At 36.6% G+C, this 19,498-nt stretch overlaps 1 protein-coding gene across 2 annotated transcripts in view; it reads left to right on the top strand.

Moving 5' to 3' along the window:
* Positions 1–19,498, top strand: part of LOC139976942 (uncharacterized) — a 179,773-nt gene that overhangs the window by 142,541 nt on the left and 17,734 nt on the right. For both annotated transcript variants that reach the window (XM_071985830.1, XM_071985833.1), the window contains exons 39-44: positions 6,529–7,315; positions 14,313–14,550; positions 15,547–15,621; positions 16,992–17,051; positions 18,000–18,095; positions 19,082–19,156. In XM_071985830.1, the coding sequence (XP_071841931.1) occupies positions 6,529–7,315; positions 14,313–14,550; positions 15,547–15,621; positions 16,992–17,051; positions 18,000–18,095; positions 19,082–19,156 (1,331 nt within the window). The remainder of the gene's footprint in view (positions 1–6,528; positions 7,316–14,312; positions 14,551–15,546; positions 15,622–16,991; positions 17,052–17,999; positions 18,096–19,081; positions 19,157–19,498) is intronic.

Raw genomic sequence — 19,498 nt, 5'->3', positions numbered from 1 at the left:
CTCATCTGGGTAGGGAAGCCGGACACATGTGGTTTTGTTTATACTAAGACATTAAACAGGATGGTCCCATTTAAAAATGATTAAGTTTAAAAAGCAATTCTCAGAATAGGAATCGGTCATAATATCGACTCCGTCCAATACAAGGCAAAGTAAAGAGCCAAGTATTCCTAATCTCACATGACAGGAAAGCATTGATACTAAACAGAGCCGATCACCATTCAAAAACAGTGTTCTGAATCCTGTGTACAGACAGTGGTTCGTTGTCTCTTTGGCAACTAGGAAACCAGTAAATGCAGGTTATGTGATCTTGTAAGGCGTGGTGTTTGTTGATATTATTGTCGGGTTTGCGTGGATGCCTTACACAGATTATTTTGTTGAGGGTTAAGTCCGAAGTATAGAGATTATATAAGAAACACTTCAGGAGACGAATCGGATACTTTTCCTCTTGTCATAAACTTGATTGAAATGTTCCGACTCCAAATTGAGAGCAAGAGATGGAATAAAAGTTTGAAATGGTTTAACAATAAAGGGCCTAAAGATATGAGAACTCAACCAATACGTCCTTACAGGACAAAGACCAACTGAGAACTCTCGAATATGAAAATATACTTCTTTGATTGGAATAAACCAGCTGGTACGCACACTCAGCTGATTGGCTGAAGTGCCGATAGCGACCAATTATAATAATAACTCTTGATTGGACAAGTCAGTCGATCACGCACAGCTAAATGCAAATGTACGCAAATGTACTATCATGTCATGCACATTACGTACGCAGAAAGATGCACAACAACGAATAGATTATATCAACAACTACTACGGATTCAGGCGGGCTGTCAAGCAATGCTAAGAATAAAGTAACTAAAATAACCTTGAACTTTACATGACCTTGAACATACACCAAACTACGTCTCACATAAGATTTAACAGGAAATATCCTCATTTTCACCGTCAACACGTAAGGACAGCACAGACAAACCACAATTCCAAATCATCCTTCAATCTTAAATTCTCAAAAGCTCTTACTCACAACAACTCAAATCTGGGATGGAAATCCTGAAGCACGACCATAGTTAATAAACAAATAAAGTGCATTGCCAGGTTTGGTACTTACTCTTAGGTGGCGTACGATTGGGTTGATATTTAGCAGTAAATTCAACATTTTCCCGACTGATTAAGCTGGGGATCTGAACCTTTATAGATATGACCAGAGGCAAATCTAGCATTTTCTGAAAAGAAGAGAGTGTTGCACTGGTGTCATTGAAGCTTTCTCCTATGTTGGGGGAGGGGGGGGGGAGGGGTGAGTTGGGTTCCTCCCGCTCGACAAATATTAGACGTGAAATGATGTATTTTGAGGCATATTTAGAATTTAAATTAGATCTATACAAGTAGCCCTGAACTCAAACTTTTGTACCTTATTGCAGTGGTGTGCAAAACATTCTCCTACTGAAGCACCCCCACCCCCCGATTATCACTAGAGGTGGGTACAACTCACCCCTCCCGATGTGATCAGAGTGCAACATGCCCGATCGAGCCTTCAGGCTAGCACACACTATCAAACAAAACAGACTATTAATTACTATTAGGCCTATTTTATTTTATGTTGGTAAGCAGACAAGCAACATATTTAGCATGGAAGCCATAGTTCTTGGATAAATAAATACTTCGGAGGCTGCTCCGGACCTGGCAAACCCACCCTCCCGGGAAGAAACCACAAGCTCCCACTTGCACACGCCACTTTTTTATAGTCTTCCTAGACCGTGCGGCGTTTCTCTCGGTTTTAATCGTATTATATAATATTGCATCACACTTAAAGGATTCCGTACATTTTAGACACACCTACTTTCGTTTTTTTGTTGTTTATTTGCGGTATATTTATCGTGTTGTGATTGGCTTACTTATGCGTCGCGTTATCGATATCAAATATGTAAACCCAAGCCACTGCCACGTCAATCTCACATGATCATTGCCTACGACTCCGCTGAATTCACAACTAATATTTCATATTTATTACATTCCATGTCTGCGTATATATCGGCGAGTTCGACATAACTGATCAAACATCCTCTGTGGGCTACGTGCAATAGCTAAAAGGATTACTTACTGCACAAAGGAAAGCAATATTTCTATTTCGTTTCACTGATGTGAGGTAAACTATATTGTTTCTTGTGAAGTATCTTTAAGTCCTGCTTCATTTCAGTCTTTGTAAATCAAAGGTTTCGGTTTACTACATCCAACAACGTACCGCGTTACTGTCCATACAGAGGTAAGTAGGCTACCATCTGGTTTTCACTCTCAGTTAAAATATGTTTTATTGTATCCGTTTCTATATCACCCCGTATTCCTCCATACTGAATCCCTCTCCCTTCACCCCACCCCGACAGCCACATTTATATAGTCCCTCTTAAGAAGTATTCTGAGAAAGGCTCTTGAAATCCCCTCCTCCCCCTCCCCCCCCCCCCCCGCCTTCACACACCTCTGCATAAAAATATAATATTATACTTTACCAATTCATCTTCCATGCATGTAAAAACTAGGACAGCATGCAGATACTTGAAGTGCCATCAATGTTATATCGCATCATCGCCTTATGTAATACTAATAATAATACTGACAACAGTGGGGAAAACCACTTTTCCCCCTTAATTCTGTCGCTTTATTTTTAGAACAAAAGTATGGCATTTCCGAACATGAACAAGTCAAGTAATTGGTAACAATGTAGCCTACTGATGGCTTATATGCAAACTGTGAATGTAAAATACGCCCCGAATTCAAGCAAAGCTACACGGATATAAAAATCACATAGGCCTATATGTATGCACGGTATAGGCTAGATGTATGTCTCGTTGCCTCCAACGGAAGGTTAGTGTTATAACCTTGTTAGACCTAATGAGAATATAAAATACCATCTATAAAGATAAAGTTCGGGTACAATATCATATGCGTCGTACGTACGTTCTGCATAGGCCTACTGGTTGTTACGGATATATCTATTTTTTAATCGTGGTTACATCTATACTACCATCGTGTGTTACTGTTTTTATGTAAGGTTAGTGAATACCTGCCTTTCGACGCCACTATTTGGTCGACATTGTCAGTGACACTACACTTGGAATTCGAACAATCGTGACTGCGGGGGACTCAACGAGCGATACCGTTGAGAGTTTAGCCGGATTTGTTATTTAAATGTTCCTTTGTCTGTTCGTTCGTGCTCATTGTGTCTTGTTTCGATATATTTTAGCACACAGGGATTCTCTACGCCCACAGTTCAAAGTTCACGAGCACATTTCATTTCATGTAGTATATAACAATACACAACTTTCAGTATGTACACTGAATAACTCTACCGTTAACCAAATTTCGACGGTTGAATGGAACAAAAGATCCCCAAGATTGCGCAATATTATTGCGCAACAACGGGGAATCCCTGAGACATATTACTAACGACTTGACAATTGACGTGTACTTATACGATAGCCTAGAAATGACAGATGTTTCGTAAAATATATGATAGTTTATAATGGACGATATGCTTCAACAGGTCAGCTAAGTAATAGAAACATAATCTTACTTCATTCACTAATCAATGTCTCTGTAATTTCGTCAAGCATGTCCACGTTCTACCACCAATTAAAATGTCAATTTGATCATTCAAGAGAGTCGAATATTGTAAGGAGTCGTTTGCATCATCATCTTCATCATTATTGATTTTGCTTTCATTTATAGACTTGTTTACTAACTTTGAAAAATTAAATTCATCATCTTTTCCAACAGATAAAGAAGAAGCTTCGTCTCTTGTCCTCTCAAGTTTTCACCAATCTATAAAACATGGCCACCATTGTATCTCCTTGGTAAGTAACCATGCAGCCATATTCTGGGTAGTGTCATAGAAACGTGTATCCAACGGTTATGTCCATACTTGGATGTTAGAATGTGACAGATAGAATTTAAATAATCATCTTTAACTGGTAAACAGAGATACAAAATAAATCAACAACTGACCCTTATCTATGAGAGCAAACAAAATATTGTTCCCAATTTATAAATTGGGAGAGAAGGATATAACTTGTTAAAACATTTTTCACAACAGCAGTACTAATTTCAACTAAAAACCCTGTTCTCAAATAGCCCCCCCCCCCTTCCGCCCTCTCTCCCTCACGCCCCTCAAAATTACAAGTAGATCCACGATATATGTTCTGAATGATTTCCACCGATTTTGGATCCTATGCCAGGAACCTATGGTGTGATAATTGCGTAATGTTGCATAGCTCAGGAACAATATTCATGTCATATATGATAGTCTGATAGCCTATGAGCTGTAGATGTGCCCTATTGCCCTTAGAAGTAATGTCATAAGTCATACATATTTATGAGTGGGTAATGTAAAAATCTGAAAATTTTGACGGCTACGCATGTTTTCTTTCATATTTGGCCTGTTTATATTGTTAGCATATACGTTAATGTTCACGTTATGAAACTGTTGAAATTAATTGATATGGATGGTAGGCAGGGGCTTAATGTAATTTTTTGGAAACAAGAAAATCTCAGGAACTGTATATTAGATTATATGTCGTATATGATAGTCTGATAGTCAGTGGGCTTTGTATGTGCCCTTTTGCTGTTAAAAGTAATGAAATGAAGTAGTGAGTGGTGCATAGGATACGTACATATGTTGAGGTGGCCATATTTGTGTCCTTTCATATTTGCATTCTTGTATTGTCAGTTGCGTCTTGAGCGTATTTGCTTCCAGGTAATTTGATATATCGCCACCACTTTCAGAACTTTTCCCGCCATGGATTTATTTGTAATCAGAGTAAGTGTGTATAGGGCGCGATTGGAACTATATGGCTTTAAACTGGCCCCGAATATTAGCCTGCCAAAGGTCGGGACTGTCAAAAGTTTGATCCTTTACTAGATTCGCTCAGTTGAAGTGAATACTTTAATGAGGGCACTTTCGTACGATTTTTCTTTTCATGAAAATTTGCGGCAGTTCTGCGGAAGATTTGATATTTAATTGGAACTGGTCCATTTTGCTACCTACGATTCCATTTGGAAAGAATGGTCGATGGTCGATAGCTTTCTTGTCATCATACTCTTACTGTATAGTTCCCTCCGCCTGTTCCTTTTTTAAAATTCGCATTAAAGGTTACTGCAATTTATCCGATAAAGAGATAAAGGAAATTTAACATTAATGTGAGCACAACCATGCAAGCATCGATCCATCATAATTATCACAATTGAGTTCAAATTCTCCATGTTTTTACGAGCCATCCCCCCCAAAAAATGTTTTCCTTAATATAAACATATCCTATCAAAATTATAAATCTCGATCACACGAGCATATGCTAGCTACCCAGCAAACACAAAAACGTTTTTAAAACGTAATTAAAACGTTTCGTCTTTTGTTTTGATAACGTTATTTGTGGTGTAATAAATATGTCACGAAAACGTTTTCAGGCTATTATTTCAAACATTTTTTCGTTAAAACGTAATTTAACATTAATATTACATTAATATATCTCATCAAAACGTTATGCCAACGTTTATATAACACCACATTTAACGTTATAAAAACATATATTAGAGACTCTTTTAAAAATGTTATGATAACGTTTTGTGTTTGCTGGGTATACTACCATCTGCTAAAAAAAAAAATAGAAATGTGCGAATTAAGTGCCGTTAGCTTTTCAAACAATGCAGGCGTTTTGCCAAAGTAATTATCTGCTGATGAATGTCCTCTAAAACGAGGTTTTGTGAGGCTTTCTCTACATTACAATACAGGCTATGCATACTGTATAATTGCTACAATTACCTACAAGAAAACTTGCAAATGATGTTGTTTGAAGAATATGTAATAATTTGATCATTGGCGACAATTACTTACGTTCCAGAGAACACGAAACCTACAATAGTGTTATAATGTGGTGACATTAATTGTTCGATCGATCGATCAGTATAGTATATATATATCATAGGCCCACATTTTTGCACAAATGTACTCCATTTGGCCCTCCTGCTTTTTATCGGAAAATAGCACATGCTTTAAGGCCTTCTCACCGCAGTCTATGACCATCAGCTATCACCAGAAACTCCAAAATAATATTTTTTTTTCGATTAGACATTAAAATAAGTATATCATCCAAATGATATATCATCCAAATGCCCATACATAGCTTTCAATAAATATGCGTGCCTTAACCATAACCGAGAAATTTTCCCTTGATTTTAAAGGATTTAATTGAAGCCTATCTTCACCTTAATGTTTCTTCCACTTGTCAGCTTATTTTCTTTACAGTCCTTTTCAGTAGATCAGTATACTGCCCTCCACTGGTAAAGGAAACTGAACATAATTTAATGGCGTTATAGTGTTTCTACGTACGTAGCATTCGAGTACGATCCATTTTCCATCCGTTGTTACTTCGTGAACCTGAACTTTATTAGCCAAGATTTACGCTAGAACTACTTGTTACCATGGAGACGTAGGCTTGCGATTGACCTGTATTTGCACTTTTTGTTTTTCCATTGCAGTGTACGTAGCTTTACCATACCAAGATGTACAACAGATAGTGACTGCTGGTGTGTCGCTGATATGGCAGTACGCGGTAACAAGCTGGCAGTGTGCGGATACAACTACAGGACAGATGATACACCATCATTCATAGACCTGTTTACGTTAAATGATTCTGATTCTTCGTCGCCATTAATGACTCAGTTGTGCACTAAACTATTCGATCGTTCAAGATGGCGGTATCGCTATGTTTCTATCTTGGATGATTCACATATAGTTACTGTGTACGGTGATCTCGTTCATGTTTATCATATTGAGGCAGACGACAGTGAACCATTACACACAGTCAACCTATTACACGATAGGGAAGCCAAGTGCATGACTGCCAGAGAGGGAGAGATATTTATTGGTTTGTCTTCTAACGAGGTGATTGTGTTTGATTTTAGTTTAAAGAAAATCAAGACAATCACCTTGAAAGGATTAGATAGATATCCTGCAGATATAACAGTTTATGGAGATAATCTGTTTATATCTACAGGCCAGCGGAGAGCTATTACTAGATACAACATGGAGGGAAACATTGTACATGAGTATAAATCACCAGGCTACTCATCTGCATGGAGTATCACTGTTAGTGGTCTGGTTTATATTTTATGGGATTGGCTCCATGTTGTTGTTTACTCTCTCTCTGACAGTCAACAACTGATGTCATTTGATGTTGATGAATCAAATAGAATCAGGATTGTTGATGTAAACAGGTTGTTAACAGTATGCATGTACACTGGTGAAGTGAGAGAGTACAGTATGGTAAGTACAGCAGGATTATGATAAAAATAGGAATATAATTTAGGTCTAAATTAATCAGCTAGTCAATTAGAGTAGACAAATTTGATATAAGTGAATGTGAACATTTGTTTTCTTAACAATTCTATTGTTTTACAAATTTGGCAAAATTTAATGAAATTCTAATGCAAACAAAAAAAATAAATAAAAAGAAATGGTTAACCTAAATTTCTCAAGTTTTGTGTAACAACTGTATAGAAGAAGTGAGCAAGAAATTCTCTTAATATTTGAACAACTTAATGTGAACTATTCAGCCGTCTAGAATTAAGAAATTTGGTATAAGTGGATGTGAACTTTTGAGTAGAACACAACTGTTAGTGACATCTTACAAAATTTGCAGGATTTAAGAAAATTTCAGGGCAAAATATTTACATTCAATTTAAAAAATGAGATTGTAGACTATGCACTGTGTGTATGTAGGAGAAATGAAGGCCAAACATAAAAGGCTTCATATTTACTGCAAAAATTTGACTTCTGTTGCAGGTTACTATCAACACCTTTTAGATAAGTACATGCAAAAAAATGTATACAGTAGGTAACAACTATTAGTTCCATTTTAAATTTGTTTTACCTGATTTGAGCAAATTCTAGTGCACATTTTTTCTAATTCATATTTCAAAATTTGGTTGCAGAGTACACACACTGTGTGTATGCATTAGAGATCTTAACTAAACAAAACTGACTCCATTGTCTATTCAAAGAAATATGAACTTTTCAGTTGCTGTAGTAACGGTAAATTTGGTACTAGTGGATGCGAAACATTGTGTAGGGTACAACTATTACTGTAATTTTACAATTTTTGGCAGATATCAGAAAACCTCAGTGCAAACTTTATACAGCCAGTTTCAAAAGCTATAGATATAGACTATACACTGTGTGCCAGCAAGGAGAAATGACTCCTGTGTTTCAAGCTAATGTAATTTTTTTGTCCTGGCCATTATGACCTGAACATTTAACAATAGGCCTACTTGTAGTATTAATGTACAAATTTTGCACCAGTGAATTCAATTTGGGACAAACTGGTATGTTAATTGTAAGCCTAAGTTGTCTGTCTACATGCGTACTATAGTATGGTGGGGTATAACACAGCTTTGCTTGTTTCCTAACTTCACATGCTATGTTTCACTATATATGTATAGTAGTCAATTGTGATTAAATGTAAGTCAAACTAGAGCCAGTCAATAGGATATTTATAGTCTGTAATGCTGGAACTTTGTGGGATCGTACAGGTACACAGTTGCATCTTTTCAGTCACGATGGCGATGTAATAATACCACAATAGACGAGTACCTACATCGACTGTTTGTATATAGTCATTCAGGATGCAATTTCTCTCTTGCAGTGACACAAAATACAAGTTGTATTGTTAATGTGTATTGTTTATCGTATGAAGGTTCACTTAGGATCAGGAAGTACTGTAATTAAGGTTAGTGGGAGCTGCAAGGGTAAGGGATAGACAATAAAGTCGTCTTAAATCATTGATTCTTAGTGGTGTGACTTGTTCTGGTAAGGAATCTGAAGAGAAAAATAGACTATGTGAGATTCATAATGTGTATTATATTATATATACATTTTTGGTTACAATGCCAAATGTGTATGTGCGTATGTACTATATGTGCGTGTGTGTGTGCATGTGACGGCTTGCTCGTAAACAAGATATCTCAAATTGAGTAAATGTCATGCTTGGTAGGTAGATGTCCCATGATTAGTAAATGTGCCCTATTGTCTTGATTGGGTGGGCCTTCATATGATATTTTTAAAATGTCAATATCTCTGCAACCGAATGACTAATTTAATTTATGCATAGTATGATAATGTAAGTAACATGTCTCTTTGCAACAAGTACGTTTACCTCAAAAATATTCATGCATGGGTAGGGCCTAATGGGAATTCGTGGAAAGAGGATTGTATACATGATACCTCAACAAACACAAGTAGAATCACAGTCTACTTGGTAGATACACGTCCCATGGTGTGTAGATGTGCCGTATTGTGTTTTGTTCCCATCTCTTGAATATGAAGGAGTGGGTGGGGCTAACCATAAAGTTCGTAAAATATTAATATCTCCTCAACCATATGTCTGATTTAATTTATTCATAGTAGCATGTTGTAACTACACGGTAAATACATGTTCTTTGCAACAACAATGTTTACCTTATTAAGATTCATAAATGAGTGGCCTGGGGCTTAATGGAAATTGGTCAAACATGGCTTGTAAACACAGATGCCCTATCATGAGTACAGTAGATGTGCCCTATAGTGTGTGGTTTTCATCTCATGAATATTAATGAGTGGGCGTGACTTACCATAAAATTCGTAAAATTTCTATACCTCTTTAACCGGATGTGTGATTTAATTTGTTGTTGGTATTGTGATGTAACTAGAAAGTCCATGTTCTCTTCAACGATAAGTTTTCCACATTAATATTCATTGTGGGTACAGTTTAACGGGAAATCGTCAAAAACAGTTGTAAACATGATATCTCAACAGACACAGGTTGAATCAATGTCATACTTGGTAGGTAGATCCAGCTTGGTGAGTGCAATAACCCTATGGCAATTGGTAGAGGTCAAAGGTCACATGAGGTCAACAGGTGTCAAAGTCTGAAAGCCTTTTCAACTTGATACCTCCAAAATTAAAGCTACAACAATCTGTGAATTATCTTATGATACATATGATTTTTTTTGGTGAACATACTTTAGTCAAGTTCAGTTTAGTTTCGTGAAGGGGCTCTATAGGACTTAAGCAAAACATACAATCATCCAGGAAATGAAACCTGCTTCAGAGTGTTGCTTTAAATGTACACTCAACTGCTCTTCTGAGTTATCACCCTCTGAGCTTCAAGGGGTCAACAGGTTATCTCAAATGGTTCCAAAATTGGAAATTGAAAATTTCCTCTGTGATTTATAGATATTTCAGATAACTCTCATACATTAAAGACCAACTATGGAGACTTTTCGATGAACATGAAATCCCACCATTTTGCATGTATGTAATCCTTAACACACTCCAATTGCATTGCTGTTATTAACTTTACCAATTTCGAACATTAAATACGTGAAAAATGGGGAAAAAAATCAGCTCTTTATGAAACCTATTTCAGACATTCCTGAAACATTCCGAAGACATCAGGTGACCCTGTGACGTCACTGTTTGTATACCTCACTCATAACAATACTTTTAGTGTGTACAGTTGTATACTTGAGCTGCCAAAAACATCAACGATATTACTCCTTTACCCCCGAAATGCCACAATTCTGTATTGTTGGAGGTTGCAGTTATACCTCATCCAACAAAAGCATCAGCTTTTTAAGATTTCCGAGTAAAAGAACCGACGTAAAACGCTGCGGACTTTGGATCAATTTTTTAGATCCACGCGGAAAGATTTTTCAGCACCCAGAGTATCTCATGCCCATGAGTCCACATACATGACACTGCCTCTGTGTATGCTGCAAATGTCTCATTCTGCGAAAATTATATACCGTCGATAGCTGTGTCGGACGATGGTCGGACATAGCTAATGTGAAACAGACCATAAACAAGCTCTGGACGTCCTTACATGTAACATTATATCACGCAATTGACAGTATAATATTTACTGTAAGAGATGACCGTGTATATAAAATGCCTATAGGGTTAGTACATGTAGGGAGTTGGCTCAAAGCATGTGTAAATAGTCATGTTAGGATTTCATCACATTTATATATTTCCTTTGTCGTATTCCAGTATCGTGAGTTCGTGATACATTGTGTTATATATTGTCCGTTATGTTAATTCCGGCATCTGCATGGTCCAAGGAGTTGAATAAAAACGGTTCTATGTAGCGATCAGACGTTTTATTTCGTTAGTGACTGTCTTGTGATTGTGGGATGTAACTGGTCCAGGCCTGTTTCAACTAGACCTAATTTTATGGAATTACACAGAGTCACGGTAGTATTTCGCCCAGGATTGAACGAGAAACGTGGATTTGGATATTCACTGCTAAATTTTGTTTATTGAAAGGATATATACTTGTTCTGTGTTTGTACTTTCGGATATTACAACGAGTAAGTACTATGTTCAGCTGAAGCTTAGTCATGTATATGCTACCCTGGTTTGATTCGGGTCAGCGTCTTCTCGAAGTTGTTCGATTATGTTTAGTGTCTTTTTGGTAATTTGTTGACAGTAACATAAGCCATTTCCCGTCACATATCACGCATGAGGCATCTTTTAGGTCTATTCTTCTGTTCAGTTTACGGTATCTTGCGATCAAATTGTATTACGGAATCGCCAAGCTGCTTGCATGTTCCACAGTATATTGTACCGTACGGACCTATTGACGCTCCACTTTGTAAAAGATGCTTATGTAGCCGGTCAAAAACACAGTGACCAGGCGTAAATATATTTTTAGGTTTGGGAAGATTACAAGTGGCACCTCCAAATTAGGGTAGGGCCGGTTTACTCTGAGATCGTGGTGACATCTTAAAAAGGCGGAATGCTGACACAAAAACAAACAAATAAAGGTAAAGTGGTGTGTTTACGATGCACATGGACGTTGTATTAATATCAATGGGGTTGCTTAAACTTAATGTGAAATTATATACAGTAAATGGGTGTAACTTACATATCTCGGAACTCTTACTTCTTATAACGACTCCACTGAATTTAATGGAAAAATAATACTTATCAGTCCCAACGAAAATAATAACAAAATCGCGGCGCGGGTCGACCGAATACAATTTGAGAACGAAATTGTCTCCTTGGGGAACTTCTAGGGCGGTTCACTTAGTTGGGGACGTCTCTGGATTGGGTGGTTCTCTGGACAGCTCGCGGCTCGGCGAAATAACCTCTTGGGCGTCTCAGCTTGGGGCGTCTCTAGGAGGACTGTTCATCACTCAGGTGGACCATCGCAGGGATACACTTCCGAATCCAAACAAGGACGTAGACTTAAAACATTATAGTTCCATCACAACAGAAAATCAGCACAACAAATAATAGGGTTGCCAGATATTAGCACAGGATGAAATATAGTTCTGCCTCCATTGGTACAGCTTCGGGTGATATAAACTTTTATTAAATATGAAATTTCCTTGTACTGTAAAACAGTTCCAGATGTTTACTCAAATAGAATATCCATTTGTAGAACAAGCTCCAGGTATTCACTAAACTTCTATAAAAACTCCATGGGTAAATAGCTTCAAGTGTCCATTTAACTTCTAATTAATTTAATACTGGTCCTCTACTCTATTACTGGTGAAGTAAGTCTAAGAAAATAATTATGATCTCGTGCCCAGCCATTTCAAACTCAATCCTTCCCCTCTTCTCCTCTAACTATTACAAACTCAATCCTTCCCCTCTTCTCCTGTAAACTACTGTCAACTTAACTTGGCGTCCGCGTCTTTTCTTACTTTCCCCCTACCATGCTACCCTATTCACTCCATCCCATAATAATAAGAATACATCCCATAATAATAAGAATACATCCCATAATAATAGTACGAGGCAACTCACACATGACCACCTTAAACCAATTAAACACAAAGGTTGGTTCATTGAATATTCATGATTTAGCCTTTGTCTCAACTTTCCCCCTCCTACTCTAGACCGGCATGCCCTCCACTTCCTGGTATTCGAGGTCCAGTGAGCAAACAGCTGTCAATTAACACTTAATATATAATTTACCAGACACATTACTTAATTTATGGTGTCCTTTTGGTACATTTAAAATAATCATCTACCACCAAAACATTCCTATTTAACCCACAGTTCTGAAAAGGGATAGACTCTTGGAGCCACTCATATATTCCTAGAAAATAGGACCACGCAAAACAATTACTTAACTTAAGAAAAAGACAGGTCGCACAGGGCCACCCCCACTAACTGTTGCCATGTATTAGTTAGCAATAAGAGTGAAAATTAAGGTAACTCATAAATCTACCAAGTAAAGTTTATTCATTGTCAAATGAATAGAAACAAACAAACAAAAGAAAATGATTAAATGAATAAAAACAAAAGTAGGAAAATAAAAGAAAATGATAACTATACATTACATTAACCAGGTTATGCTCTGGTTACACTTCCATTTGAGTGGAAATTTTGCTAATAAAATAACCAATTAAACTAAATTTTCTTCTCAAAATTGTCTTAAAACTATTGTTTAACCTTCATGTGTTCTTGTTTTAAGCTAACAGCTTTTCAAATGCTCAAAATTGAAAGTCAAATACAGTACAATTGTTCGCTATCTGTGTATAAACAGTGCCTATATCAGCGTTTGATTTTTGCGGTATACCAACTTTGACGTCACACGGTGACCAGAGGCTCCTTTGGGTCAATCTCTGTTTTCAGACATTCCAGAGGTTCATGTAACGTGACTACCCAAAATGTCCATTTTCGTGGTCGTTTTTTGATGTGTTATAGTAGGTTTTCGAAGTTTATTTTTTACACATGTTGATTATATGTACAGTATGTAAACTCCCAAATTAATGGAAAATCCCCCCCAAAAAATTGTCTCCATAGTTGGTTAACAGTTATTAAAAGTGATATCAAAATTGGTAAAGAAAATGCCCTTAATTCATACATCTACATATATATTTCACTTAGATAGACTGTTCTTCCTGGATACTGAAACATTTGGAATAGAAATAATATTTCTTTAAAATCCTTACAATTTAACTCACTTATAAGTTCTACATAAGTCAGATAGTTATTTTTAATTTTGAGCACATTGTATGGCAAGGAATCACAAAGCCAACTGGCTTTCTGGTTATACTATATCACTAAATACACTATGTCAACATGATAACTGATTCCTGAAACCTTCCTTTATATGTTGCAGCATTAGTCAATAGATAATCCCTCTTCATTTTGGTGTGCACAATTTCATGAATATTAGCATCATACATGTATGGCTTACCACTCTTTGAATATGTTTGGGCATCGGAACCACTTAATGTTTTCTTGTTCTGGTTCTCTTTCTTGAAAGGATCTTTTGAGAAAAAGGTATTTGCAAAATGTATTTGCAGTGATGACAAGAAGTGACAGCGAAAACCTTGCAAATTTCTTCATGTTTCCTCTGAAACATGTAAAGGCCATCATTAACAGCCCATCACACTCCGAGGACCTGTTAGTGGAACTAGAGAACAAAGGGATTATACAATCTGCTCTCACTGATGAATTATTTGAGAACCTTGGGGCACTTAACAAGCTCTTAACAGGAAGAAGTAAGTATAGGCAATGGATAATTGATGGGTGGTAACTTGTAGGGTTCCAAAAAAGTTTGATTCAAGTAATACGTTGACCTTATACTTGTTTTTGCAGTAAAAATATCAGACAATCCTATGCTATAAGAAAAACTGATTTAGGTGAAAATCATGTTATTAATAGAAACTGATAGCACAAAGTAGTCATTTTGAAATATGTATGGAGGTTTATGAATTGATCCTGCAACACTAGAGTGACTTAAATCAGGCCATTTAGTTTCAAATATGTGTTATGGGTTCCATTGAAGGTCACAAGCTTTGCAATAATGGTGTGTATGTGTCTCTTTATATTGATGTCTCATTCGGACAATTGATACCCCATATATCACAAAATGAAAGTTGGATGGATCTGAAACTCTGTTTGTATATTGAAAAATAAACACATTTTCAGCTCAACTGCCATTATGACTTCATTAACTGGGAGTTAACAGGCTATGTATTATGGAATTCCACCAAATTTGGAAAACAATATTGTACCTACGTGACACTAAACTGCTAATATGTATATAGGATATGCTTTTGAGCTGAAGATGAAGAATTTCCAGTAACTTTGTAAAACAATGAAGATCAATCACTGGATTATACCTTTAAAATATAAACAGGTGATATATTCAGGTACCAGGCCTGACGACAGCTTGGGGCTACAGACATGGGGCCTGATGTCAATAATGGACCCCAGTATGCATGGGAGGGATGGATCAAGCCATGGCTTCCTACCCCCAGAAAAACTCTTCATATATGTCATAAATGTACCATGAATGTATGACGTCTTAAAAGAATGGGGCTCAGTGACTTTATTGTCCCCGGGCCTGACCTAAGTCTGGATGTCCCTACTTTCCTTTAAGCTTGGGACAAATTCAACACAAATGGTGACTTTAAGCTTGAAACAAGTCTAATTATATTTCTACTTACTGCTTTGGAAATAAATGCATATTTTAGTATCATGTTTCTCTGTAGGTGAAGGAAGAAAGTCATCCATTTACAGATCTTCATCAACATTCCATAAGCAACAATTGACAGTAGAAGAAGATGGTGGGTATACCTTCTATGTATTTAAATGAAAGTTGGTGTGCACTCCAACTTTTAATCACTATTTCCTGTACACTTCATTAGGTGTACATGATATTGGAATTCCTCAACATTATGGAAGAACAATTTTTTGGGGTCCAAACAAGCAGTCATCTCACATTAATCAAAGCTGAATGAGAACTACCCGAGTGGTGGTATTCTGCTTGCTGAAACATTACATTTGTTCCCTATTGTTACAGTTGCCTGTTTTTATAGTACTGAATGAGGAAAGCAGTATTAATTGCTACGTCACATTTGGAAGTGTTTGCAAGATGATTCTTAAAGTAGTAATTAAAAATCACTGGTGAGCTGAGCTTTTATGAGCATAGTTAGTAGCATGTATATGATCAAACTTTCATATGTCATTTGTCTTGCAATACGAAAATAGTTTACTGCAACATTAAAACCATGAAAGAATAAAGGTTGTCAACATGCATGAAAGTCAATGCCTGCACAATAGCAGGAATCCTGCTGCTTCCCCTTCCCTTTCTCAATATCATTACTTACCCAAAATATACTGATGTGGTAATGTGTACTTATCCTCTTGGTACGATGACAATGAGTCCTTACTTGTACAACAGGATGTGATTTCATCATGACAGAGGTTCTTTAAAGGTGTAACTTCCAATTAAAATGGTTATTTTTATTTCCTTGAAATGTGATACATTTCGGGTATTTAATTGTCAATGCTTCTGCATGTATAAGTTCATCAAGGTGCAGGAAAGTTATTTCCTCAAGGGATTAATCATTTGTATCTGTTGAAGTAAAATAAGCTAAATTGCCATCATGACTTAACAAACTGGGGTGCTGACAGGTTTATTTCATTAAGTTTTACCAAGTTTAAATTAAATAAAACTGCTAGTAGCATATGCTTTCGCAAAGATGAATCATTTTCAGTAACTTTGTCAAACTATGAACATCAAGCACTGGAATTTTGTTCAAAGTATAAACAGATGATACTTTCAGGTACCATGCATGACGACAGGGTTGGGTCAGGTGGGGCTACAAACATGGGGCCTGATGTCTTTCATGGGACCCCAGTATGCATGGGATGGATGGATCAAGTCATGGCTTCCTTTTCCCAGAAGAAATCTTCATATATGCCATCAATGTACTATGAATGTATGACATCTTAAAATAATGAGGCCCAGGGACCTAATTGTCCTGGACTTAACCTGGGTCTGGATGTTCCTACTTTCCTTTTGGAGGTAAGTACACCAGCTCAGGACAAACTCAATGCAATACAAGACACGAAGATTAAAACAAGTATAATTTTGTTTCTATTTACTATGTTGGGAAATGAATGCATATTTTACTGTTATGTTTCTTTGAAGGTGAAGGAAGCAAGTCATCTATTCGCAGTCCTTCACCAACTCTCCTTAGGCAAGAAGAAGGTGGGTACATACCTTCTATGGTTTTAAATGAAAGTTGGCATACACTCCAACTTTCATTTCACTTGGTCAGTATGTACACCTAATGAGGTGTACAGGATATAGACATTTCTCAACCCTAATAATGTTTTCCGTCCAAACAAGCCTTCTGAGTGAAACAAAGCTGAATGAGAAGTACCCGAGTGGTGGTATTTCTGCTTGCTAAGACATTACTTTTGTTACTTATTTTCATAGTACTGAACGAGGGAAGGAGCATGACTTGCTACGTCACATTTGGGAGTTTTTGCAAGATGATTTCTAAAATAGTAATTAAAAATCACAGGTGGTCTAAGGTTTCATGAGCATAGTTAATAACAGTATGTTGATGATCAAATTGTCATATATCATTTGTCTTGTAATACAAAAACAGTTTATTGCAACATTAAAATCATGAAAGCATAATGGTTGTCAATATGAATGAAAGTCAATGCTTGTACGATAGCAGGAATCATGATGCTACTCCTTTCTTTCTCAATATTATTACTAACCCTAGATATACTGATGTTTGAATGTAAACTATTATTTAATTTCTTCCTTATGGTATGATGATGTTGAGTCCTTGCAACAGGATGTGATATCATCATGGCAGAGGTTCTTAAAAGGCATAACTTTTCATTTCCGTGAAATGTGATTCATTTTGGCGATTTATTGTCTATGTTCTCTGCATGTGTTAGTTTATCAAGGTGTAAGAAAGTTATTTCCTCAAGGGATAAATCATTTTTATCTTTTGAATTAATAAAAGCTAACTTGCCTTCACTTAACAAACTGGGGTGCTAACAGATGCATTCATTAAGTTTCACCAAGTTTAAATTAAAATAAAACTACTAGTAGCATATGCTTTTACAAAGATGGATAATTTCCAGTAACTATGTAAACAATGAACATCAATCACTGGAATATTGCTACTTTCAGGTACCAGGTACCAAAATGTTGAACTTTCAGGTACCAGGCCTTATCGCTCGGTACTTCAGAGGAGAAGTAGCAAATTGACAGTAAGAGAAGAAGAAGGTGGGTACATACCTTGTATGGTTTAAACTGAAAGTTGGCCAGCACGCCAACCTTCATTTCATGATGTCCTGTACAACTCATGAGGTGAACAAGATATATAGACATTTCTCAACCCAAGTAAATATATGAAGAATATTTATGGAAAAAAATGTTTTTCGTCCAAACAAGCATTCTTCTGACATGAATCAAGGTGAATGAGAAGTACCTGAGTTCGGGTATGTTGCTTGCTGAAACATTACGTTTGTTCCTTATTGTTAAAATGGCCTGTTTTCATAGTACTGAGAGAGAAAAGGAGTATTAATTGTTACATCAAATTTGGGAGTCTTTGGAACATGATTTCTAAATTTAGTCATTACAAATCACAGGGGAGCTAAGCATTAAAAAGCATAGTTAGCAGCATTTTGATGATTAATTGTAATATGTCATTTGTCTTGTAATACAAAAACATTTAACTGCAACAATAAACTATGAAAGTATAAAGGTTGTCAAGATGCATGAAATTTCACCAAGTTTAAAATAAAATAAACCTGCTAGTAGGATATGCTTTTGCAAAAATGGATAATTTCCAGTAACTTTGTCAAACAATCAACATCAATCACTGGAATTTTGTTTTAAGTATAAACAGATGACCTGACAACAGGGTGGGTCAGGTGGGGCTACAGACATGGGGGCCTGATGTCTTTCATGGGAACCCAGTATGTATGGGTAAGGATGATTCAAGCCATGGCTTCTTGCCCCCAGAAAACTTCATCAATGCCATAAATGCACCACGAATGTATGACGTCTTAAAAGAATGGGCCCCAGTGAAATAATTGTCCCGGGCCTTAACTGGGTCAGGATGTCCCTTCTTTGCTTTCAGAGGTAAATACACCAGCTCAGGACAAACTCAATGCAAAATGAGATTTTAAGTTTCAATCAGTTCTAATAATGTTTCTCTTTATTTCTTTGGAAATTGATGCATTGTTTACTATTTTAATTCTTTGTAGGTAAAGGAAGCTATTCATCCATTGGCAGCTCTTCATCAGCACACTTTAAGCAACCACTGACAATGGAAGAAGAAGGTGGGTACATACCTTCTATGGTTTCAAATGAAAGTTGGCATACACTCCAACTTTCATTTCATTATGTCTTGTACATCTCATGAGGTGTACAGGATATAGACATTTCTGAATCCAAGTAAAAATATGAAGAATATTTACGAAAAACAATATTTGTTTTTACAAAACAGGATTTTTCTGACATGAATCCAAGCTGAAAGAGAAATATCTGAATGGGGATGTTTTGATTGCTGAAACATTACATTTGTTTCTTGCTGTTTAATTGGCCATTATTTCATAGCACTGCAAGAGAAAAGGGGAATTCATTGTTACGTCAAGCTTGGGAGTCTTTGCAGATGATTTCTA

The sequence above is a fragment of the Apostichopus japonicus genome, chromosome 12, assembly GCF_037975245.1.
Source record: "Apostichopus japonicus isolate 1M-3 chromosome 12, ASM3797524v1, whole genome shotgun sequence".
Classification (NCBI taxonomy): domain Eukaryota; kingdom Metazoa; phylum Echinodermata; class Holothuroidea; order Aspidochirotida; family Stichopodidae; genus Apostichopus; species Apostichopus japonicus.
Note: the sequence above shows the minus strand (reverse complement) of the source record. Positions and strands in the feature narration are given on the sequence as shown.